The sequence below is a fragment of the Medicago truncatula genome, chromosome 6 (genome assembly GCF_003473485.1).
Source record: "Medicago truncatula cultivar Jemalong A17 chromosome 6, MtrunA17r5.0-ANR, whole genome shotgun sequence".
NCBI lineage: Eukaryota > Viridiplantae > Streptophyta > Magnoliopsida > Fabales > Fabaceae > Medicago > Medicago truncatula.
In genome coordinates, this window is record NC_053047.1 from 42,524,878 (window position 1) to 42,546,638 (window position 21,761).

The 21,761-nt window shown below is 34.2% G+C and overlaps 3 protein-coding genes across 10 annotated transcripts; all 3 read right to left on the minus strand.

The window, feature by feature from the left end:
* Nucleotides 1-3,093: 3,093 nt before the first annotated feature.
* On the minus strand, nucleotides 3,094-4,905 carry LOC11439434 (ectonucleotide pyrophosphatase/phosphodiesterase family member 1). The gene has a single exon (XM_003620893.4). It carries the CDS (start codon nucleotides 4,839-4,841, stop codon nucleotides 3,426-3,428), a length of 1,416 nt encoding a protein of 471 aa, XP_003620941.1. The 5' UTR covers nucleotides 4,842-4,905; the 3' UTR covers nucleotides 3,094-3,425.
* A 4,350-nt stretch (nucleotides 4,906-9,255) lies between these two features.
* On the minus strand, nucleotides 9,256-10,501 carry LOC11431708 (tol-Pal system protein TolA). The gene is made up of 3 exons (XM_024785479.2): nucleotides 10,400-10,501; nucleotides 10,201-10,287; nucleotides 9,256-10,088 (listed from the first exon to the last, which is right to left on the minus strand). Exons 1-3 carry the CDS (start codon nucleotides 10,469-10,471, stop codon nucleotides 9,537-9,539), a joined length of 711 nt encoding a protein of 236 aa, XP_024641247.1. The 5' UTR covers nucleotides 10,472-10,501; the 3' UTR covers nucleotides 9,256-9,536.
* A 3,135-nt stretch (nucleotides 10,502-13,636) lies between these two features.
* Nucleotides 13,637-20,809, minus strand: LOC11435636 (stress response protein nst1). Of its 8 annotated transcripts, none has more exons than XM_039826808.1 (5): nucleotides 20,652-20,809; nucleotides 20,355-20,426; nucleotides 20,156-20,242; nucleotides 19,554-20,043; nucleotides 13,637-14,092 (listed from the first exon to the last, which is right to left on the minus strand). In XM_039826808.1, exons 1-5 carry the CDS (start codon nucleotides 20,739-20,741, stop codon nucleotides 13,914-13,916), a joined length of 918 nt encoding a protein of 305 aa, XP_039682742.1. In that variant the 5' UTR covers nucleotides 20,742-20,809; the 3' UTR covers nucleotides 13,637-13,913. The 8 variants fall into 8 exon arrangements, with proteins under 8 accessions (XP_039682742.1, XP_039682744.1, XP_039682743.1 ...); XM_039826810.1 differs by having other exon boundaries at nucleotides 20,355-20,513; nucleotides 20,652-20,723; XM_039826809.1 differs by having other exon boundaries at nucleotides 20,355-20,543; nucleotides 20,652-20,723.
* Between the last annotated feature and the right edge of the window lie 952 nt (nucleotides 20,810-21,761).

The window sequence follows — 21,761 nt, forward strand, 5'->3', positions numbered from 1 at the left end:
TTTAAGTGTTTACGTTAAGTATTGGTGCATTCTCCATTATCATAAATGCAAAGTGGAATATATTGAATTATGAGTACTTATAATTAGTTATAAAGGGAAAAAAAAATTAATATTTTATTGAAAAGTGAAATGACTCAGTTATTTTGAGACTTTTTTTTTTTTTTTTTTTGCAAATGACTCAGTTATTATGGGACGGAGGGAGTAATTATTTAGGATCGTCAACTTATCTATTTCATAATCAATGTGAGACTAATCACTCACATTTGATCTAAAAAATGTGCAGTTAATATGTTTTCCGAGGTTTGTTGCTATAACCAATTCATTGCTAACATATGCTTTTCCGATATGTTCATTCTTGAACGAAGAGAGTAAATATTAATCTAACAACCATTTATCATCGGAATTACTTTTTTATTTTATTTTATTTTATACACGCATATCTTTGTTTTTAAACAAGTGTAGTTGAAATGTTAACCATTGATTTTCTCAACAAAAACATCCCAGTTTACTAACCAGTAACCACACGTCAGAGGAACTAAATCCATCAAATTTCATTGTTGTTGACTTATTTCAATACACATTTCACATTTTGTTTCTTAGCACTTCAAATTGGTTCCAAATCTAATTCTTCTATTTTTCTAATCAGTGTCACACCTTTTGCATTAAGATTTGGACACTTCAATTAAAAAATGTATAAAAAAAAAAACTACAGAGTTTGTGGTCATTTTGGTTTAAAAAAGTCATCACATCACATTGCACAAGTTTGCACAGTTGGAATCTCCACGTGTATGTATTATTCACCTAAGTTATGTGATACATATCTTAGCATTGAAACCAATGAAAGGGCAGATAAAAGTCAAAAGGGAATAACTCCAATTTGATTCTTGATGAATATACTATATGAGGCATTGGAATGAAGTTTCCAATAAACATTCCCATGAGTTCTTTCATTTTAAGGTGTACTGATTTTGTGAGAATGAGAATTATTGAACCAAACTGATAATTAATACAATCTTCTTCTCTTTAACTAGAGTTCTTATCAGTATATCACCCTGCAAATAGGAATTTTTAATCCATGTATCATTTTAACATGAGGCCTGATGATTTATGTCGTGTGTTTACAATCTTTTATCTTTTAACACATGAAAATATGGCTGGTTACATGAGGTCTGAATCTATCAAAGGTATGCTCAGTATAAACCTGATCTGAAAATCATAATGTGAGTTATATAAATGGATATGAAAAAGAGTAGTATTGTTCGAGTGAAATTATGAAATAATAAAGAGGATGATCTACCAGCAGATGTAAAAAATCAAAGAAAATTAAATCGGAGGGTAGTTTAATCCTACAAGAATACAGGTATATGGCCCCTATTCCTTATCAATCAATAGATACCAAATGTTATAGAAATTTTATACTGAAAATAGTTTAATCTAGAGGCTAGAACTAGAAGAATCCAGGTATATGAGACCTTTTCTTTCTGCAATATCTCCTCAACATGGAGCATATAGAACATACTGTCAAGCACAAGCAGCTCAGAAACTACCAAATTTCGAGTATTATTGAAGTTTCTCCAATACACATTCCCAACTTCATTTTATAATAATGACATGGAAATCCAACTTCTCCATGTAAACACTAAGCAATCCTGAGAACTAGAATGAAAATTATTGAACAAAACTGATAAGTAATACAATTTCCCTTGTTTTCCGATCAATATTACATTTTCTTCTTCTCTTTAACTCAGGTTCTTACCAGTTATCACAAATGGTAACACTATGCAAATAATTTTTTTCAATCCGTCTATCTTTGATTACTAAAGGCAATGCTCAATAAAGCTGGATGATCCAAGACATAATGATAAAATTTCAAACTGAACTAGGACTTTTTTATGTTCAGTGATATGCTATATGGAAAGTGATATGCCAAAGTTAACAAGGGGTCTAGTCTACAGATGGAAGAAAACATACACAGACGAAAGAGATGCTCCGTCTACATCAAAGCAGGTTATCACTAGACTAGACACTTCTCATCAAACTAGAATGCCCAATTAGCCTTGCCAGAAATCGTATTTTTTAAACAAGAAGCAAAAACGTATTCGCAGACATCATAAATTGAGTTATATAAACTGCATATGGAAAAGAGTAGTAATGTGCAAGTGAAATTAAGAAATAATAAAGAGGATATCTACCGCCTACCAGCAGATACAAGAAATCAAAGAAAATTAAATTGGAGGTAATTTAATCCTACAAGAATACAAGTATATGACACCTACTCCTTATCCATCAACCGATACAAAATTTTAAAGAAAAATTATAGCGAAAGTAGTTTCATTCTAGAGGCTAGAACTAAAAGAATCCAGGTACATGATACCTTTTTCTTTCTGCAACATCTCATCTTCATGTTTCATATTTCTGACCATCACATTACTAAGCATTCAGAAGATAATGAGAAATAAACTACAGGGCATTGGAGTGAAGTTTCTCCAATAAACGTTCCCTTATGAGTACTTTCATTTCAAGGTGTACTAATTTTATGATAATGACATGGAAATCCAACTTCTCCATGTAAGCACCAAGCAATTGTGACAACTAGAATAAATATTATTGAACCAAACTGATAAGTAATAAATTTTCCCTTGTTTCCTGATCACTACTACATTTTCTTGTTTTTAACTTGGGTTCCTACCAGTTATCACAATTGGCAACACCCTGCAAATTGTGCATTGTTTGCTTCCTATGATTGATTACTCAAGGCAACGCCCTTATACAGCTGATGATCCAAGACATAATGAAAAATTTGAAACAGAACTAGGAGCTTGTAATGTTCAGTGATAGACATAAGGGAAACAACTCAGTATTATGCTAAAGTTAACAAGAGAGTCTATAGATGGAAGAGAAAAAAAAACAAAGAGATGTTCTATCTACATCACAGTAGGTTAACACTAGACACTTCTCATCCAACTAGAACAGCCAATTAGACTTGCCAGAAATCATATTTTTGAAACAAGAAGCTAAATCGTATTTGCAGACATTGTAAATTGAGTTATATGTGAAATGCATATGGAAAAGATTAGTATTTTTCAAGTGAAATTATGAAATAATAAAGAGGAAGTGATCCACCGACAGATAAGATAAATTAAAGCAAATTAAATCAGAGGTAGTTTAATCCTACAAGAATACAGGTATAAGATACCTATTCTTTATCCGTCAACAGATACAAAAAGTTAAATCAATGTATACTGAAAGTAGCTTAATGAATCCTAGAGGCTAGAACTAGAAGAATCCGGGTATAAGATACCTTTTCTTTCCTGCAACATCTCCTCATCATGTTTTTCATACTTCTGAGCATCACATCACTCTTGGAGAACAAAGAACATACTGTCAAGCACAAGCAGCTCAGAAACACCGAACTTCGAGCATTATTAAGCCTTCGGTAGAAGAACAGATTGCGGAAATGAGTCAGATCCATTATTAGGCGCACCCTTAATGTTGAGTATAGAAGTAATCAAGTTATAAATTTCAACATTCTCAAACGAAGGTATCTTCTTCCCTCTTTCAAATTGAGGACCATGTCCAATAAAAATAGTCCTCATAGAGAAAAATTCATTATCATAACCATGAGCACCACCACACTCTTTCTTCCCTGTCCTACTCTGCTCCACCTTATAACCCTCATGAACCAACCCAATAATCGGCGGAATCCTATCACTCTCCGCATAATGAAGCCGCTTCGGCAAATCTTCCTTCAAAAACACCTTCAACTTATTCCCATTCTCAACTTTACCCGAACTCAACCCTTCATTCATCTTCGCCACAACATCAGTCAACGAATAATTAGAATCACTTGGTGGCCAAATTGCAAGCAACGGCGAATACGAATGCACCCAATTCGATTTAATTTCAACCCAAGAAGCTAAATCATCTAAAAAAATAAGCTTTTGATCACAAGTACCAACCATACCATGATCACCAACCATAATAATACTAACATCCTCAAAAACCCCTCTTTTTTCCAACCCATGAATCAACCTCCCTATTATCCCATCAATCCTAGCAACAGCTTGAGTAACCTCATCATCATCAGGACCAACTTGATGACCTTGATGATCAGGATCCTCAAAATAAAGCGTCATAAAAACCGGTATATCATCAAGATCCAAATCAAAATAGTCTAAAACAGTATCAACTCTATCTTCAAAACTAACAGAACCATTATAATGTTTACAATACTTAACATCATCACAAGTCCAAGAACCTTTTTTTACCTCAGAGCCAGGCCAAAAGTAAGTAGCAGCAATTTTACCACTGTTGACAACAGTTTGCCATAAGGGCTGACCAAGCCACCATTTTGATTCATGGCTAGCCATGGTGAATTTTTCGCCGGTAACCGGATCGAAAAAGAAGTTGTTGATGATACCATGATGAGGAGGGTAGAGACCAGTGACAATGGAGTAATGGTTAGGGAAAGTGAGAGTTGGGAAAACTGGGATGAGACCAGTGAGAGCTTCTGTACCGTTTGTGATAAGACGGTGGATGTTGGGAGTTGAGGTTTTGTGTTGGTAGCCAAAACGGAAACCGTCAGAGGAGATGAGGATGACAGTGGGGTGGTGGAGTTTATTGAGGTGGCGGGCGGTGGCTGTGGTGGTTGAGGGTGGTGAGAGAGAGAAGAAGAGGAGAGAGAAAGTGATGGCTGTGATGAGTGACATGCAGGTTATGAGATTGAGAAGAAGGGTTGGTTTGTTTTGAGAAGAAGAAGTGTTAATGTTGTTGAGAAGAAGTGGTGTTGTTGATGTTGGTAATGATTCTTCATCTTCTGCTTGTACTTTTTTAGTTTCCATTTTCAGAGATTCTTTTGTTGTTGTTGTTTTGATTCTTAGATCTGTTTGTGTTTGTTTTTTGATTTTTTTATGTTGTTGGATTATACTAAGGTTTTGCCAGGTGTATTGGTTTGAGTGGTTAACAAACTCCAAATGCCTGATTTCATTCCATGTCTATAGTGATGAAAAAAACAAGTTTTTGGTATAATCTAGTTCAAAAGTGTTCACATTCAATCTGATCTAAAATAAAAATAAAATTAATGCTTATGTTTTTAAGGGTTAAATATGTTTTTGGTCCCTATAAATATGTCAATTTTTTGTTTTAATTTTTCTAAAATTTTCCTTCAACTTTTAGTCTCTATAAAATTTTCAATCTTCATTTTTTATCCCTCTTTTAAAATAAATTCATATGTAGAATTCATATTTTTTAATAAAATTTTTCAAAAAAATTCAAAATATTACAAGAATCACTCCAAAAAAAGTTTAGAATTTTTTAACAAAACATGAATTTAATATGAATTTTTATATATTTTACGATTAAAAATTCATATTTAATTTGTGTTCTGTTAAAAAATTCTAATTTTTGTTAGGAATTTTTTTTAGAATATTATACACATTTATGCGCAATTTTATTAAAAAAATACAAAAATTAAATTAAAAATAGGGACCAAAAATAGTGATTGAAAATTTTATAAGGATTGAAAAATTTTAAAGGAACTAAAACGAAAAGTTAACATATTTATAGGGACAAAAAACATATTTAATCCAACTTTTTTTTAGGGAGCATTAATCTATTATTTGTTGGTTTGTTAAATTTTTAATAATATTTATTAGCTCTTTCAAAAAAAAAAATTATTAGTTAAATGAAATCTATTTTCTGTTATTAGTTAAAAACTGATATACTCTAGTGTTTCCGGTGAGACATTCTTTAGGCATTCTAAAATAATCAATTATTCTTTAAAAAAGTTAAATATTTTAATTTTTAATGCAATTAATACACACATTTTCATAAATATTTATCACTTATGGTTTTAACTAGTGTCCCGAGACACTAGTTAATATTTCTTCCCTTTTAAACTAAACCGTGCATATTGACATTTATGGATTGGATGATTTTTTTTACCTCAAAGTTGATCAAAATCACATTGTAAACACCCCTAATTTTTATTTGAGTGGTATAACATGAATCCATATTCACTCTATTTAAATGAGTCACATTATAAACTATCAATTATAACATTCCTAACTAAATTTTATCCACAAACTATGTTTAAATATCGAACTTTGATTACTTACTTACGATGTTTAAATCCCTTACCACTTGAATGGACTTATTGTTGGTTTTATATGGACATGATATATATGAAATTTTTGGTGTTGTTCGATTTTTGAAGTAAAACTTTAAGCAATATGCTAAGACCAACTAATGACCAAGCTAGAATTGGATTTTTTTTAAGGAAAAATAAAAATACATTAAAAAGGTTTCAAAGAAATGGTGAAGGCATGTATAGAGCATAACCATAATTACACTTTCAAAAAAACAACCAAAATAATGACCACCTCAAAGAAGCTAAATTACATCACCACAAAATTTGATTCATGATGCACCACTTCGCAGTCTTTCATTCATGCCATTTGGACCATACTTTTCTAGCAACAAACATAATCATATGCTACACATAATGTTAATTTTGCACTATGATCACAAAACATAAAGAAATAACACAGACTTCAGATTTTTTATGTCCTCCAACTCTTTCTTCTCCTGCTGCTTTCGAACTTTAGTTGCCTTGGCTGTCTGCTTTCGAACTTTAGCAGCAGCATTATTATGCTGTCGACGTTTAACGATGACAATATGAATAAGCTCCACCAGCTTCTTCTGCTATCTTAGAGATTAATATTGTAGAACTCAAATAAGAACAAAGAACAAAGAAACTAAAATTGTGAAACTTGAATAAAAAAAACTATGTCAACATTGCCAGAAAAAACTTGCCTCGCTTCCAATTCTTCTAATCTGAGTCTTTAGGCTTATTCTTCCCTCTTTTTATTTCACACCACATTACTTTAAATTCGCTATGCGTTTATCTTTTAATCTCATTTTCATCAATCCAAATGCCGCCTATAGTCTAAGAACTCAAACAATAACAAAAACATCATTGTTAGTCAACTATGTGTATCCTTTTGCGGCAATTGGCAAGGACAAGAAATGTCACTACAGTTGTGACAATGTTTTCACATATACTTGCTCACAACCTAAAATATAGAGTAGTTTACTTAATCTTATTTTTATCAAATCAAGGAGGCAAATTGTATTAGTGAGGTTTGCAATTCTACCTTCTTTTCTTAATCATGTCATTCAACGTCGCTTGCCATGCCTTTGTGTTCAAGATAATCATGCCATATACCAAACTTGATATCGTCATAGAAACTTGATATCATCATAGTTCTTTCAATTTCTATTCTTCTGTACTCTCCAAATAATTTATAGTGATGAAGTAAAAACAAACTTGATATCGTCATAGATTGATTTTGAAGCTTCTATTCGGAAACGTTAAAATTGGTGTCGGACACTGAAACTTTTTAAACACAAGACACGCCTTCAATATGAAGTGTCGATGTTACATTAAATAATGCAGAGCTTTTGGATTACTAATTAACAGCGACATAGATTAGTAAAAAAAACCTTCTGAAATCATTACTTTGCCAAAAGCAACATACCTCAATGCAGTAAATAATTAATCACGTTGGCTATTCAACAATCAAAAGGCTGCCTCTTTTTCGGCCATCGATCGAGCTCGATAGGCTCTCTTGACTAGTAAACTTGTTTGTTTGAGGAAGATCAAAAGCTTAACCTCTCAATAAGGCGTTTAATCTACTAAATCAATGTCAAACAAATTATGCTACCTCCACCATCCATAAATGAGGACTTATTAAGATAGATGCTAAGGGTACATATTGAACTTTCAGAAGGCATTAAGGCAAACAACCAAGCTAAATTCTTAAACATAGTGTTATTATACACAACACAGTCAACATGACTTATTTATTATGTGCATTATTAAGGAACATAACGAAATATCAGATGAAATAGAACTATTTTAGAAGGGATATAAGAAAATCTTTTGATTGTTTGTTGCTTTATATTTAGAAAATGAATGATCCGTATTCCCTTTATATTCTATTCTCTATAGAGAATAGAATAATAGAGAATAGAATATAAAGAGAATTAGAGAAAATATAGAATATTAGAATAAAAAAAAGAAAATAATAAACAGAGTGTTCTTATTCAAAACGCCCTGTGATCTTCAACCAATTCTGTGCTTCAATATAATTCCCAGGGGTAAGGGCTATAGCTTGTTTCCAATATTCAGCGGCTTGATCAAACCAAGATTCCGCAATTTCAGAATCTCCCTGTCGAATGGCCTGTTCTCCGCGGTCGGAATATGTGAGTAAATTCCTTCCCTTAGAACCGTACTTGAGAGTTTCCTGACTCATACGGCTCAACAGTCAATTCTTTTTATCTTCCATTTTTTTTCTGGAGTTAAGAACAAGAAAAGAGGTTAATTACATGAGTTTCAAACTTGAATTCGGATTACAAATTTAATCCTTTGTTTTTAGTTTTATCTTTTTTCCTACCTACCGAAGAATAAAGTATCGACATTAACACTAATGCTCGTTCTTATTGAAATTTTCTGAAAGGTAACTATCTCGGCACCGTTAACAAACCTATTCACCTTTAAACTTCTCCTGACGGCAACCATTTGACCGCCACAGTCAAGACTCATCTTGGCCATGACCCTACGTTTTTTATACCTGTTGTATTTGAAAGTGATTTGGCTCGTACAGCTAACTTTCATCCCAAAAAAAAACCATACAAACTCTTTTTCGCATGGCATGGAAGAAAAAATAAACATCATTATTAAAACCCTCCATATCTGTAGCTGTTCAAGAACTATTTAAACTATTAAACTTCAAAGGTAATCAGAAATACATGTACCAGTACAACTACCACTCAAGAATGAGAGAAAAGTTTTAGCATCATCATTTCAGGCTTCTACACTTCCAAGTTTAAAACGCAATGTAATGAATTCCATTGAAGGTATGCCACGGAGACACAATTTTTTTATTCAGAAGCTTAAGGAGAATATATTCATTGTCGGAACACAAAGCTTCCATGTATGAGTTTTAGACGCCCTTTGCATGCAAGATGATTAACAAATTTCCAATAATTTTACATTACATCCAAGTGTTATAATAGACGGTACATGGGTGAGGGACTTACTAGAGTAGAGCCCTCACCTTAGAAGCCACCTAACAATTCATCTATAAATTGTGGTCAAAATAACAATCCAGAACCCTTGCTAGAGGCGATTAGAATACTGATAGAATCAGGCACCGAACAGAAACAAACAGATTGCACAATACGAATACTTTATTGATGAATATAATTCTGGAGAATGATTCAAAACCAGAAGTTTAAACATAGACAAATTGCAGAAGTTATATAGGAAATAGTACAGAATAACAAGACACACATAGACCAAGATTTGAGAGCTTGGTTATCACCCTCCCAAGTGTCTAACACTCACAACTTCATGATAAAACTAAACATAGTTTAATTTTAGTTACAGCATTTAGAATGATTTATGTAAGCACCTACTCCTATAAATATTCTTTATAAGAAGTCTAACATATAAATTTTGGATGTCCTTCATCTTAAGCCTCCAACACTTGCTTCTTCTGCCGCTTACTTTTGATGTTACCTTCAGCAACTTCAGCTTCGCGCTTACGAATTTCAATAGCTTCAGCTTTCTGCTTACGAATTTCAGCTCTCTGATTTCGAAGTTCAGCGGCTTTCTGCTTACAAACTTCAGCAGCTTCCTCCTTCTGCTTTCGAAGTTCAGCAGCTTTCTGCTTCTGCTTTTGAACTTTAGCAGTTTCCTGCTCTTGAACTTCGGCAGCTTCCGCCTTCTGCTTTCGAGTTTCAGCAGTTTTCTGCTTTCGATCTGCAGCAGCTTTTTTCTTTCGATCTGCAGCAGCTTTCTTCTTCTGGTCTCGAGCGTCTAAAGAAGCCAGAAACTTAGTATAATTCTGCCTTCGAAATTCATCAGTTGACTGCTTTGGAAGTTCAAAAGGATCAAAAGGAGATATCTGCTTTGGAAGTTCATCAGCTTTGTGCTTATGGTTTCGAGCTTCGGCAGCTTTCTGCTTACGAACATCAGCCTTATATGCAGCCTCACAAGAATTGATTAAGTCCAGCATTTCCATCTGCAGGTTTGGAGGTTAATTAATAATATTAAAGGACTGAAACTAAAATTATGAAACTTGAACGAAAAGCATTCATTTGTTGGCTTGGCATTTCGAGAAAAACAGAACTTACATGGGATTGTAATTCAGACTTAGTCCTGGCATGGTATTTAACATCCTTTCGCATACTCTCATACGAGAACTCTTCCCTGGTCTTCTTCTGGTTTAGAGATAAATTATTATATTAAAAAGTGAAAAAAATATATATGGAGAAATTAAGAAACTAATTAAAATTGTTTGTTTGATACATGTTATCTCAAAAACAAACTTGCCTCATTGGGATAATCCCAAGGATGATGGTAGGGTGTTGTTTTGGGCCAATTCTTCCTCTTCGAATAACTCATCTGGGCTTGTGAGATGTCAAAGATTGGGGCTGGTGAAACAACAAAATATAATTTGATAATAAGGATTATATATGAAAATTGGAGAAATTAATTATTTGAGAGGTTATGAAAAATGTCACAGAACAACATCAAATCTCCAATTCAATCACAGAACAGATAAAAGCATTGCAATTCATTACTTTGAATTTGAAAATATATAAAAGTTGGTATGAATAATAATTTTAAGAATCAATCAACTAGAAAGAAAGATTAAAAATGAATGAATGAAAAATAGATACATACATACGTTAAGAGTAAAGCAAAATAGATTGGAATGAATAAAATTAACAACTAGAATTGAAAAAGAAAGAGAAAGAAGATGAATCAAAATCAAAATACATACATACATACATACATACCTGCAAGAATGAAAATCGGAGAAAGAGATAAGATAATATAAATATGCAACCCGAGAAGAACAAGTGTGTGTGTGTATAACCGAAAGAGTTAGTTATTTGGGCTGAATGATATTTCCAAACCCAAGCCCCAACCCAAACCCAAGCCTGAGCCTCTCTCCTGTTCTTTTTGTAAGTGTTTTTCATTGTTTTCATGCCTCCCCTTTTTATCTATTATCATCATTCATTACTTAAATTCATTCCATGAGAGAACAAAAACTGTCATGCAATGACATAGATACCTTGAGAGTGAAGCAACGAATATGAAAATAAGATTGAAAGAGATAAGAACGAAAACTGTCATGCAATGCAACCCTAGAGAGACAAGTTCAACAAATTCTTCTCATTCTACGTATAAGAAGCTTCAACCCTAGAGATTACGAAAAAAAACTGTCATGCAATGAAATTACATAGATACCTTCAAGCTTCTTCTTCTACAACTTCTTCTCATTCTATTTGTACTCATGATTTTTCTTTTGCTTTCACATCACATAGAAGATGAGAATTTCTTTGGCCATTATTACTTAAGTTTAACACACTATTTCTACTTTTCATTTTACTTGCTAATTACCCTTAACTAGTCTCAGTTTTTTTCTTCTTTCTGACAGAACCTCAACTGTGTGTTAAGATAAAGTAATTTGAAAATGCAATTGACAAACATTGATCACTTTGGAAAACAACGTTGGTTCACGCTACGCTCAAATTTGTGTTGCATTTTAGTGCTTATTTCCTCAAACCAAACACGGTCTATCCTACATCAAATTGTTTTTCACTATCATATGTAGTGGTTCAGTTTTCCTTGAAATTCGCTGTGTGCTTTGAGTTTTAATTTCATTTTCATCGATCAAAACAATGTCTATAGTCTAATTGCTAAAACAATAAAAAATATCCTTGGTGACTATGTGTATCCTTTTGAGGCAATTGGTAAGGAAAGAAATGTCTCTACAAAGTTGTGTCAATGTTTTCGAATATCGTTGCTAAAAATAAAAAATATAGATTAGTGCACTCTCCCAATCAAATCAAGAATCCGAATGGAAATCATGGCATACAACGTTGCTTGTCAATCCTTAATGTTCAAGATAATCATGTCATATACCGGTTGCTTTGACCTTCTAATTTCACCAGTCCTATATGTTTTTGTGCATATTTTATGAGTAAACTTGCTATGATTAAATATTTTTGAAAAATAAAGCCAGCACCCAAAATCAAAAATTCCAAATAAAAAAAAAAAAACACTCAGAATGGTTTTGGAAACTCATTGGAAGGGTTTTGGAAAATGAATTCGGCATGGAAATGTGGCGCTCATCACACTCATGGCTACTCCATATTCGGTATAGTCACTTCTATTATTCCTCCTCCACCATGACCACCACTCGCAAATCCAAATTCCCAAAACCAAGTGAAATTTATTTCAACCCAAACTCACCAACTCTGTCAACATAATCGGCACCGTTAACAAACTATTCACCTCCAAACTTCTCCTGACGGCAACCCTTTCGCCGCCACAGTCATCACTCATCTTGGCCATGAACTTCTCCGTTTTTTCTACCTGTTGTATTTCAAGGTGATTTGGCTCATACAGCTAACTTTCATCTCAAACTAAGTGATTTGGTTCTTCCTTGTGTATTGATGTGAGGCTACTCACTACTTATAAAATTCATTTGCTGGCATTTTTAAATAATTAAATGCAATAAAAGGTAAATGAAAAAGAGAATAGAAAATTATAAATAAAAACCATACAGACTCTTACATTTTCATATTCTAGAACATAAAAGATCTAGTCCTCTTTTTTGTTTGGTCTACTAAATTGAATTCCACTAAAAAAAAATGAAGTAAAAGCTGCGCTATCAATGGACAATGATGATTTGTCCTTCATCTTAAGCCTCCAACACGTGCTTCTTCTGCCGCTTACTTCTGATGATGCCTTCAGAAACTTCAGCTTCGTGCTTACGAATTTCAACAGCTTCAGCTTTCTGCTTACGAACTTCAGCTCTCTGCTTTCGAAGTTCAGCGGCTTTCTGCTTACAAACTTCAGCAGCTTCCTGCTTCTTCTTTCGAAGTTCAGCGGCTTCCTGCTTTCGAACTTCAGCGGCTTTCTGCTTCTGTTTTCGAACTTCAGCGGCTTTCTGCTTCTGCTTTCGAACTTCAGCGGCTTCCTGTTTCTGCTCTTGAACTTCAGCAGCTTCCTGTTTCTGCTCTTGAACTTCTGCCTGTTTCTGCTGTCGAGCTTCAGCAACTTTCAGCTTTCGAGCTGCAGCAGCTTTCTGCTTTCGATCTGCAGCATCTTTCTGCTTCTGGTCTCGAGCGTCTAAAGAATCCAGAAAATCAAAAAAACGCTGCCTTCGAGCTTCATAAGTTGACTGCTTTGGAAGTTTAAAAGGATCAAAAGGAGATATCTGCTTTGGAAGTTCAGCAGCTTTGTGCTTTGGAAGTTCATGGCCGGAACACAAAGCTTCCATATATGAGTTTAGACCCCCTTCCCATGCAAGTCGATTAACACATTTCCAATAATTTTCCATTACATCCAAGTGTTACAATAGACGGTACATGGGGGAGGGACTTACTAGAGTAGATCCCTCACCTTAGAAGCCAGCTAACAATTCATCTATAAATTGTGGTCAAGATAATAATCCAGAACCCTTGCAAGATGTGATTAGAATACTGATAGAATCAGGCATCGAACAGAAACAAACAGATTGCACAATACGAATACTTTTGATGACAATAATTCTGGAGAATAATTCAAAACCAGAATACTACACATAGACAAATTGCAGTAGTCATATAGGAAATAGTACAGAATAACAAGACACACATAGACCAAGATTCGAGAGCTTGATTCTCTCCCTCCCAAGTGTCTAATGCTCGCAACTTTAGGATAAAACTAATAGTTTAATTTTAGTCACAGAATTGAGAATGATTTATTTAAGCACCTACTCCTATAAATATTCTATATAAGAAGTCAAACATATAGATTTTGGATGTCCTTCATCTTAAGCCTCCAGCACTTACTTCTTCTGCCGCTTACTTTTGATGTTACCTTCAGCAACTTCAGCTTCACGCTTACGAATTTCAACAGCTTCGGCTTTCTGCTTACGAGCTTCAGCTCTCTGCTTTCGAAGTTCAGCAGCTTTCTGCTTTCGAAGTTCAACGGCTTCCTGCTTTAGCTTTCGAAGTTCAGCGGCTTCTTGCTTACGGACTTCAGCAGCTACCTGCTTCTGCTTGCGAACTTCAGCGGCTTTCTGCTTCTGCTTTCGAACTTCAGCGGTTTCATGTTTCTGCTCTTGAACTTCGGCAACTTCCTGCTCATGAACTTCTGCCTGCTTCTGCTTTCGAGCTTCATCAGTTTTCAGCTTTCGATCTGCAGCAGCTTTCTTCTTTCGATCTGCAGCAGCTTTCTGCTTCTGGTTTCGAGCTTCTATAGAAGCCAGAAACTTAAAAAAATTCTGCCTTCGAAATTCATCACTTGACTGCTTTGGAAGTTCAAAAGGATCAAAAGGAGATATCTGCTTTGGAAGTTCAGCAGCTTTGTGCTTCTGGTTTCGAGCTTCGGCAGCTTTCTGCTTACGAACATCAGCCTTATATGAAGCCTCACAAGAATTGATTAAGTCCAGCATTTCCATCTGCAGGTTTGGAGGTTAATTAATAATATTAAAGGACTGAAACTAAAATTATGAAACTTGAACGAAAAGCATTCATTTGTTGGCTTGGCATTTCGAGAAAAACAGAACTTACATGGGATTGTAATTCAGACTTAGTCCTGGCATGGTATTTGACATCCTTTCGCATACTCTCATATGAGAACTCTTCCCTGGTCTTCTTCTGGTTTAGAGATAAATAATTATATTAAAAAGTGAATAAAATATATATGGAGAAATTAAGAAACTAATTAAAATTGTTTGTTTGATACATGTTATCTCAAAAACAAACTTGCCTCATTGGGATAATCCCAAGGATGATGGTAGGGTGTTGTTTTGGGCCAATTCTTCCTCTTCAAATGACTCATCTGGGCTTGTGAGATGTCAAAGATACAGAACAGATTCAAAGGAAAAGACGAGACATTTATTAACAACTATAATTGAACAACAATAACAATAATCGACAAGAATTGAAAGAGAAGAAAAATGAAAATGCATACATAGAGATTGTGAAAATCGACTAACTACGAACCCGAGATTCTAAAAATCTGCGAACCCTAGAGAGACAAGACGTATATATATGATGTAGCACCGTATTACATGAGAGAAGAACCAAAAATGAGGAATTGAAATAGTTGGTAATGTATAATAATATAAACCCTAACTAACCTTAATCATCTAGAATTGAAAAAAGAAATATTAAGAAGAATGAAAGAAAAATAGGTACATACAAACCTTGAGAGTAAAGGAAAGGAACGTACGGTTATGAAAAATGTCATGCAACAAACCCTAGTGAGAGTAATCTGATTCATTATGGTAAAACAAACAACTTTTGGGTTGCTATTACTTTTTGCACTCCAATTTTACTTATCACACCATAGCGATCCCTGCTATGTTGCGTTTACATGCAAGAGAAGAAGTTTTCCCTGGTATTTTCTAAATTTTTAGTAGTTTTTTTTTTAATTATTAATTATTAATCATCTAATGTGCCGAGGGGCAAGGATGACATGTCACTAAAATTACCAACTGACCACAAAATTGGAGTGAGGAATTAAGGGTCCAATTTGCTTTAAAAATTAGGAGGTTAAAAACGTACAATTGAGAAACTTGGTGACATTTATTTTGAAATTAATAGAGATGCAAAATAGAAAGAACATTGAGAAGATAATAACTTAACAATAAACTGTAAATGATTAGTGTCATTGACGCTCTCTTTCTGACGCTCACTCTTTTGTAAGGTGAAATTGATGTGGGTAGCACATATTGGAGCTTCTATTCGGATGCATCAAAATTGGTGTCGGAGACAGTAACTTTTTAGACATCAAACATACCTTCAATATGAAGTGTTGATGCTACATATATAGTTAACATATGCATATTCGCCATGTATATAAATAATGAAATATGAATGCAACTGGTAAAATCAAAATGGATAATGCGGACCTTTTGGATCACTAATTAACAGCGAGATAGATTGGTCCACTCTACATACAATAGTTGAATTTCATACAAATTTACATTTATATGATGCATTAGTAAAAAGCTTTCTGAAATCATTACTTTGCTTTCGTGCTAAAAGCAGCATACACCTCAATCTGTTAAAAAATTAATTATGTTGCCTATTCAACCATCAAAAGCTTGCCTCTTTTCGGCCATGGATCGAGCTCGATAGGCTCGTTTGAGATCCAAAAGAAAGAGGAGAAAGGTTAAGAGAAGAGCACTATAGTATAGATTGACTAGTAAACTTGTTTGTTTGAGGAGGATCAAAAGCTTAACCTCTCAATCCATCTCAATAAGTCGTTTAATCTACTTGATCAATGTCAAACCAGTTATGCTACCTCCACCATCAATGTTATTATACACAACAGACAACACAATCATAAGAGATGAAATACACAGTCTTGCTTTTATCAAGCAGTGGGACATCTTAAACAGATAAAGGAAAGAATAGAGTGTGTGTACACAATACTCATCAACAGAGTGATCACATTCCGGACGTCCTTGAAATTCAAGTCTCCACCACTTTCTTTCCCTTGGAACTTTAGCCTTTTTGCCTGTCTTCTTTTGAAGAGCAGTTGCCTTGGCTGTCTCCTTTGGAACTTTAGCATCAGCTTTCTCCTGTAGATGATGCAAGCACAAACACTCGCCTAAAAACGCCTCTGCTGATTTAGAGATTAAATTTGAATCAAAAGCATTGCTAAAGAGCCCATAACAATAAAAAATAAAAAACTCTGCTCGCTTTCACGTTGAGACCAAGTCTTGGGGTGATTATCGGGGTGATTCTTCTCACATTCTATTTTATCAAGCATTTTCTGAAGCGATGCCAGTTCGAGATCCTGTGGGTTTAAAGAGTAAGTAATATTAAAGAACTAGAATACGCACAAAGAATCTAAAATTGTGAAACTAGAATCAAAAGAAAGCATTTGCTACAGGCCCCAGAAAAGCTTGCCTCGGCTTTAAACACAGGAAGGTTGTCGAACATGTGCGCAGGAGTTATTCCGTGTGTGTATCTCGATGGGCATCCCGCTGAGTATCTCATCTTTGCACTATAGATGTTGAAGATTTGGGAGAGAGTCGGCTTCGCAGATAATATGAAAGAACAAAATTGTTAGATGGTAATTAGATGATGATGATGATATGTACTAATTAATTAAACACACTCTATCAAAACTAATATAATCATTCCATCAAAGAAGAGAAAATCCCGAATTCACAAGGTTTAAACCCTAACCCCCAAATCAGAGAAGATTCGAATGAATAAAATTAACAACTAAAATTGAAAAAGAAAGAGAAAGAAGATGAATCAAAATCAAAATACTTACATACATACCTGCAACCCTAGAAGAACAAGTGTGTGTGTATAACCGAAAGAGTTAGTTATTTGGGCTGAATGATATTTTCAAGCCCAAGCCTGAGCCTCTCTATTTATGAATGAACATGTGCCCTTTACACGAGAGAATATTCAAACCTCTCCTGTTCTTTTTTGTAAGTGTTTTTCATTGTTTTCAAGCCTTCATTACTTGAAATCATTCCATGAGAGAACAACAGAAAGAGACATATATGATAATCAACTTGAGTTTTGACAAAATAAAGAAGAAGAATGAAAATACATAGATACCTTGCGAGTGAAGCAACGATTATGAAAATATGATTGAAAGAGATACAAACGAAAACTGTCATGCAATGCAACCCTAGAGAGACAAATTCTTCTCATTCTACTTATAAGAAGCTTCAACCCTAGAGATTACGAACGAAAACTATCATGCAATGAAAATACATAGATACGTTGGAGCTTCTTCTTCTTCTACAACTTCTTCTCATTCTACTCATTCTACTTATACTCATGATTTTTCTTTTGCTTTCACATCACAGAGAAGCTGCAATGAAAACTTCTTCTTTTTTTTTTTTTTATGGGTAAATTCAACTGGAATTTGTTTTTAATAACAAACAAGTTTTTGGCCACTATTACTTGAGTTTCACACACTATTTCTACTTTTCATTTTACTTGCTAATTACCATTAACTAGTCTCAGTTTTTTTCTTCTTTCTGACAGAACCTTAAGTGTGTGTTTAGATAAAGTAATTTGAAAATGCAATTGAAACATTCTCATTTTGGAAAACGACATTGGTTCACGCGTCGTTCAAACTTGTGTTGCATTTTAGTGCTTATTTCGTCAATCCAAACACGGTCTATCCTACATCAAATTGTTTATCACTATCATATGTAGTGGTTCAGTTTTTATTGAAGTTGGCTGTGTGTTTTGACTTTTAATTTCATTGTCATCGATCAAAACAAAGTTATTAGTTATGATTAAATTGTTTTTTCATCGATCAAATTGTTATTCATCAATAAAGTTGACAGTTTTGTGCATATTTTCTGAGTAAACTTGCTATGATTAAATGTTTTTTCGTCTTTATTATTGTATTGATCTTTCTGTTTTTTATTTTTTGTTTGGACCTAATCAGTTATTAGTTTGCACCATAATAGACCCAGCAGTCTATTAGATAGTCTTTGAGATTTGATTTTTTTTGCTACTGATGTACTGATTATGGACAGCCACAATCAATTGATTTTGCTACTGATAGTGCTAAATAGATGAGCCAACACACAATCAAAAATTCCCAAAAAAAAATCCATTCAGAAGGGTTTTGGAAAATCGTTGGAAGGGTTTTAGAAAATGAATTTGGCGTGGCAATGTAGTGCTCATCAAACTCATGGCCACGACCACCACTCGCAAATCCAAATTAACAAAACCAAGTGAAACTCCTTTCAACCCAAACTCAACAACTCTGTCAACGTAATCGGCACCGTTAACAAACCTATTCACCTTTAAACTTCTCCTGACGGCAACCCTTTCACCGCCACACAGTCAAGACTCATCTTGGCCATGACCCTACGTTTTTTTATACCTGTTGTATTTGATTGGTTCTGCCGTGTATTGATGTGATTGTGAATTTGTGAGGCTACAACAACAACCAAGCCTTATCCCACTAAGTGGGGTCGGCTACATGGATCAAATGAGGCCATAGTGTTCTATCATACACCAAATTTGGATCCAACTCATTGACCTCTAAATCCGAACAGAAACAAACAGATTGCACAATACGAATACTTTATTGATGAATATAATTCTGGATAATAATTCAAAACCAGAATACTACACATAGACAAATTGCAGTAGTCATATAGGAGATAGTACAGAATAACAAGACACACATAGACCAAGATTCGAGAGCTTGATTCTCTCCCTCCCAAGTGTCTAATGCTCGCAACTTTAGGATAAAACTAATAGTTTAATTTTAGTCACAGCATTGAGAATGATTTATTTAAGCACCTACTCCTATAAATATTCTATATAAGAAGTCTAACATATAGATTTTGGATGTCCTTCATCTTAAGCCTCCAACACTTACTTCTTCTGCCGCTTACTTTTGATGTTACCTTCAGCAACTTCAGCTTCACGCTTACGAATTTCAACAGCTTCAGCTTTCTGCTTACGAGCTTCAGCTCTCTGCTTTCGAAGTTCAACGGCTTCCTGCTTTAGCTTTCGAAGTTCAGCGGCTTCCTGCTTACGGACTTCAGCAGCTACCTGCTTCTGCTTGCGAACTTCAGCGGCTTTCTGCTTCTGCTTTCGAACTTCAGCGGTTTCATGTTTCTGCTCTTGAACTTCGGCAACTTCCTGCTCATGAACTTCTGCCTGCTTCTGCTTTCGAGCTTCAGCAGCTTTCAGCTTTCGATCTGCAGCAGCTTTCTTCTTTCGATCTGCAGCAGCTTTCTGCTTCTGGTTTCGAGCTTCTATAGAAGCCAGAAACTTAAAAAAATTCTGCCTTCGAAATTCATCAGTTGACTGCTTTGGAAGTTCAAAAGGATCAAAAGGAGATATCTGCTTTGGAAGCTCAGCAGCTTTGTGCTTCTGGTTTCGAGCTTCGGCAGCTTTCTGCTTACGAACATCGGCCTTATATGCAGCCTCACAAGAATTGATTAAGTCCAGCATTTCCATCTGCAGGTTTGGAGGTTAATTAATAATATTAAAGGACTGAAACTAAAATTATGAAACTTGAACGAAAAGCATTCATTTGTTGGCTTGGCATTTCGAGAAAAACAGAACTTACATGGGATTGTAATTCAGACTTAGTCCTGGCATGGTATTTGACATCCTTTCGCATACTCTCAAACGAGAACTCTTCCATGGTCTTCTTCTGGTTTAGAGATAAATTATTATATTAAAAGGTGAATAAATCATATATGGAGAAAATAAGAAACTAATTAAAATTGTTTGTTTGATACATGTTATCTCAAAAACAAACTTGCCTCATTGGGATAATCCCAAGGATGATGGTAGGGTGTTGTTTTGGGCCAATTCTTCCTCTTCAAATGACTCATCTGGGCTTGTGAGATATCAAAAATTGGAGAAATTAATTAATTGAGAGTTCATGCAATCAAACACGCAGTTAGTCACAGTTCCAAGCCCTTGACAACAGAAAATCTCCAATTAAAACCCTAATTACCCAATACAATCACAGAACATATTTCAAAGAAACAGACGAGACATTTATAAACAACAATAATCGACAAAAATTGAAAGAGATGAAAAATGAAAATGCATACATAGAGATTGTGAAAATGGCTAACCGCGAACCAGAGATTGTATGTATATATTATATAAGGAGGTGTAACTTGGGCCTGCCTCTTTCTCATGTGTTATTCTACCCTTTATTATTATCTTAGTCCGAGTATTGTGACTAAGTGTTTTAATTTGAGTTTTAATATGTTATCTAAACTCTAAGAATAAGGATTATGAATGCAAAGCATAATGCAACCCTAGGGAGACAAAAATATGTATATTTGAGTAATCTGATCGGTGGATGGTGAAATAAACAACTTTTGGATTGTTATTACTTTTTGCACTACAATTTTATTTATCACACCATATTTTGTGTTGCAATAATCCAGAATGCTCTCGTTGCCATACTCATCTCTGCCATGTTGCGTTTGCATGCAAGATGAGTAGTTTTCCCTGGAATATGCACAATTTTTAGTAGTTTCTTTTTAATCCAAAATGTGGCCTAGTGGCAAGGATGACAATGGAGTTAAAATCGTACAATCGATAAATTTGGGGGCCAAATGTGCTTTAAAATCTAATCATTATTATATTTTTCAATACTTACAAAATACTCTAAATGACATTCATTTTAAAATCAATAGAGATGCAAAATAGGGAGAAAGTTGAGAAGATCATAACTCAATAAATAAACTCTAAATGAGGAGTGTTGCTCATACTCTCTTCCTAACGCTCACTCTTTTGTAGGATGAAATCGGCATGAGTTTTACCTAATAAAAGAGTGACTAGTGCAAGAAGGAAAGTGTTCATGACATTTCTCAAATTTAAATTATCATATATCAAAATCATTCTTTGATTTGATTTAGATAAACCTAATGACAATATTCATTGAAAACAAATAAGTGGAAGAGATATAATTTAATCTATGATTACCGCGTTTGGTTTACCAATTTCGATACCTTTACTCCTTAAATTATGATTTATGAAGCAAAATATTATCAATAAAAGAAAAAAATCATCTTTGAATGTGTAACGAGTAGTCACAATAGTTCTTCAATGTATCCAAATTTCAAAATATTATCCGATTGTGCACTAAGTTAGTCAAAATAATATCTTACGTTAAAATGTTTCATTAATATTTTCATATTGGTCCTTCA

Bases quoted from the DNA above. Each gene is read 5' to 3' on its own strand.
- LOC11439434 (XM_003620893.4), bottom strand. From the start codon at position 4,841: ATGGAAACTAAAAAAGTACAAGCAGAAGATGAAGAATCATTACCAACA.
- LOC11431708 (XM_024785479.2), bottom strand. From the start codon at position 10,471: ATGAGTTATTCGAAGAGGAAGAATTGGCCCAAAACAACACCCTACCAT. The intron at 10,288-10,399 runs GCAAGTTTGTTT...TCTCTAAACCAG, and splicing joins CTTGGGATTATCCCAATGAG to AAGAAGACCAGGGAAGAGTT. The intron at 10,089-10,200 runs GTAAGTTCTGTT...CCAAACCTGCAG, and splicing joins AGTCTGAATTACAATCCCAT to ATGGAAATGCTGGACTTAAT.
- LOC11435636 (XM_039826808.1), bottom strand. From the start codon at position 20,741: ATGAGAAAGAGGCAGGCCCAAGTTACACCTCCTTATATAATATATACA. The intron at 20,243-20,354 runs GCAAGTTTGTTT...TCTCTAAACCAG, and splicing joins CTTGGGATTATCCCAATGAG to AAGAAGACCATGGAAGAGTT. The intron at 20,044-20,155 runs GTAAGTTCTGTT...CCAAACCTGCAG, and splicing joins AGTCTGAATTACAATCCCAT to ATGGAAATGCTGGACTTAAT.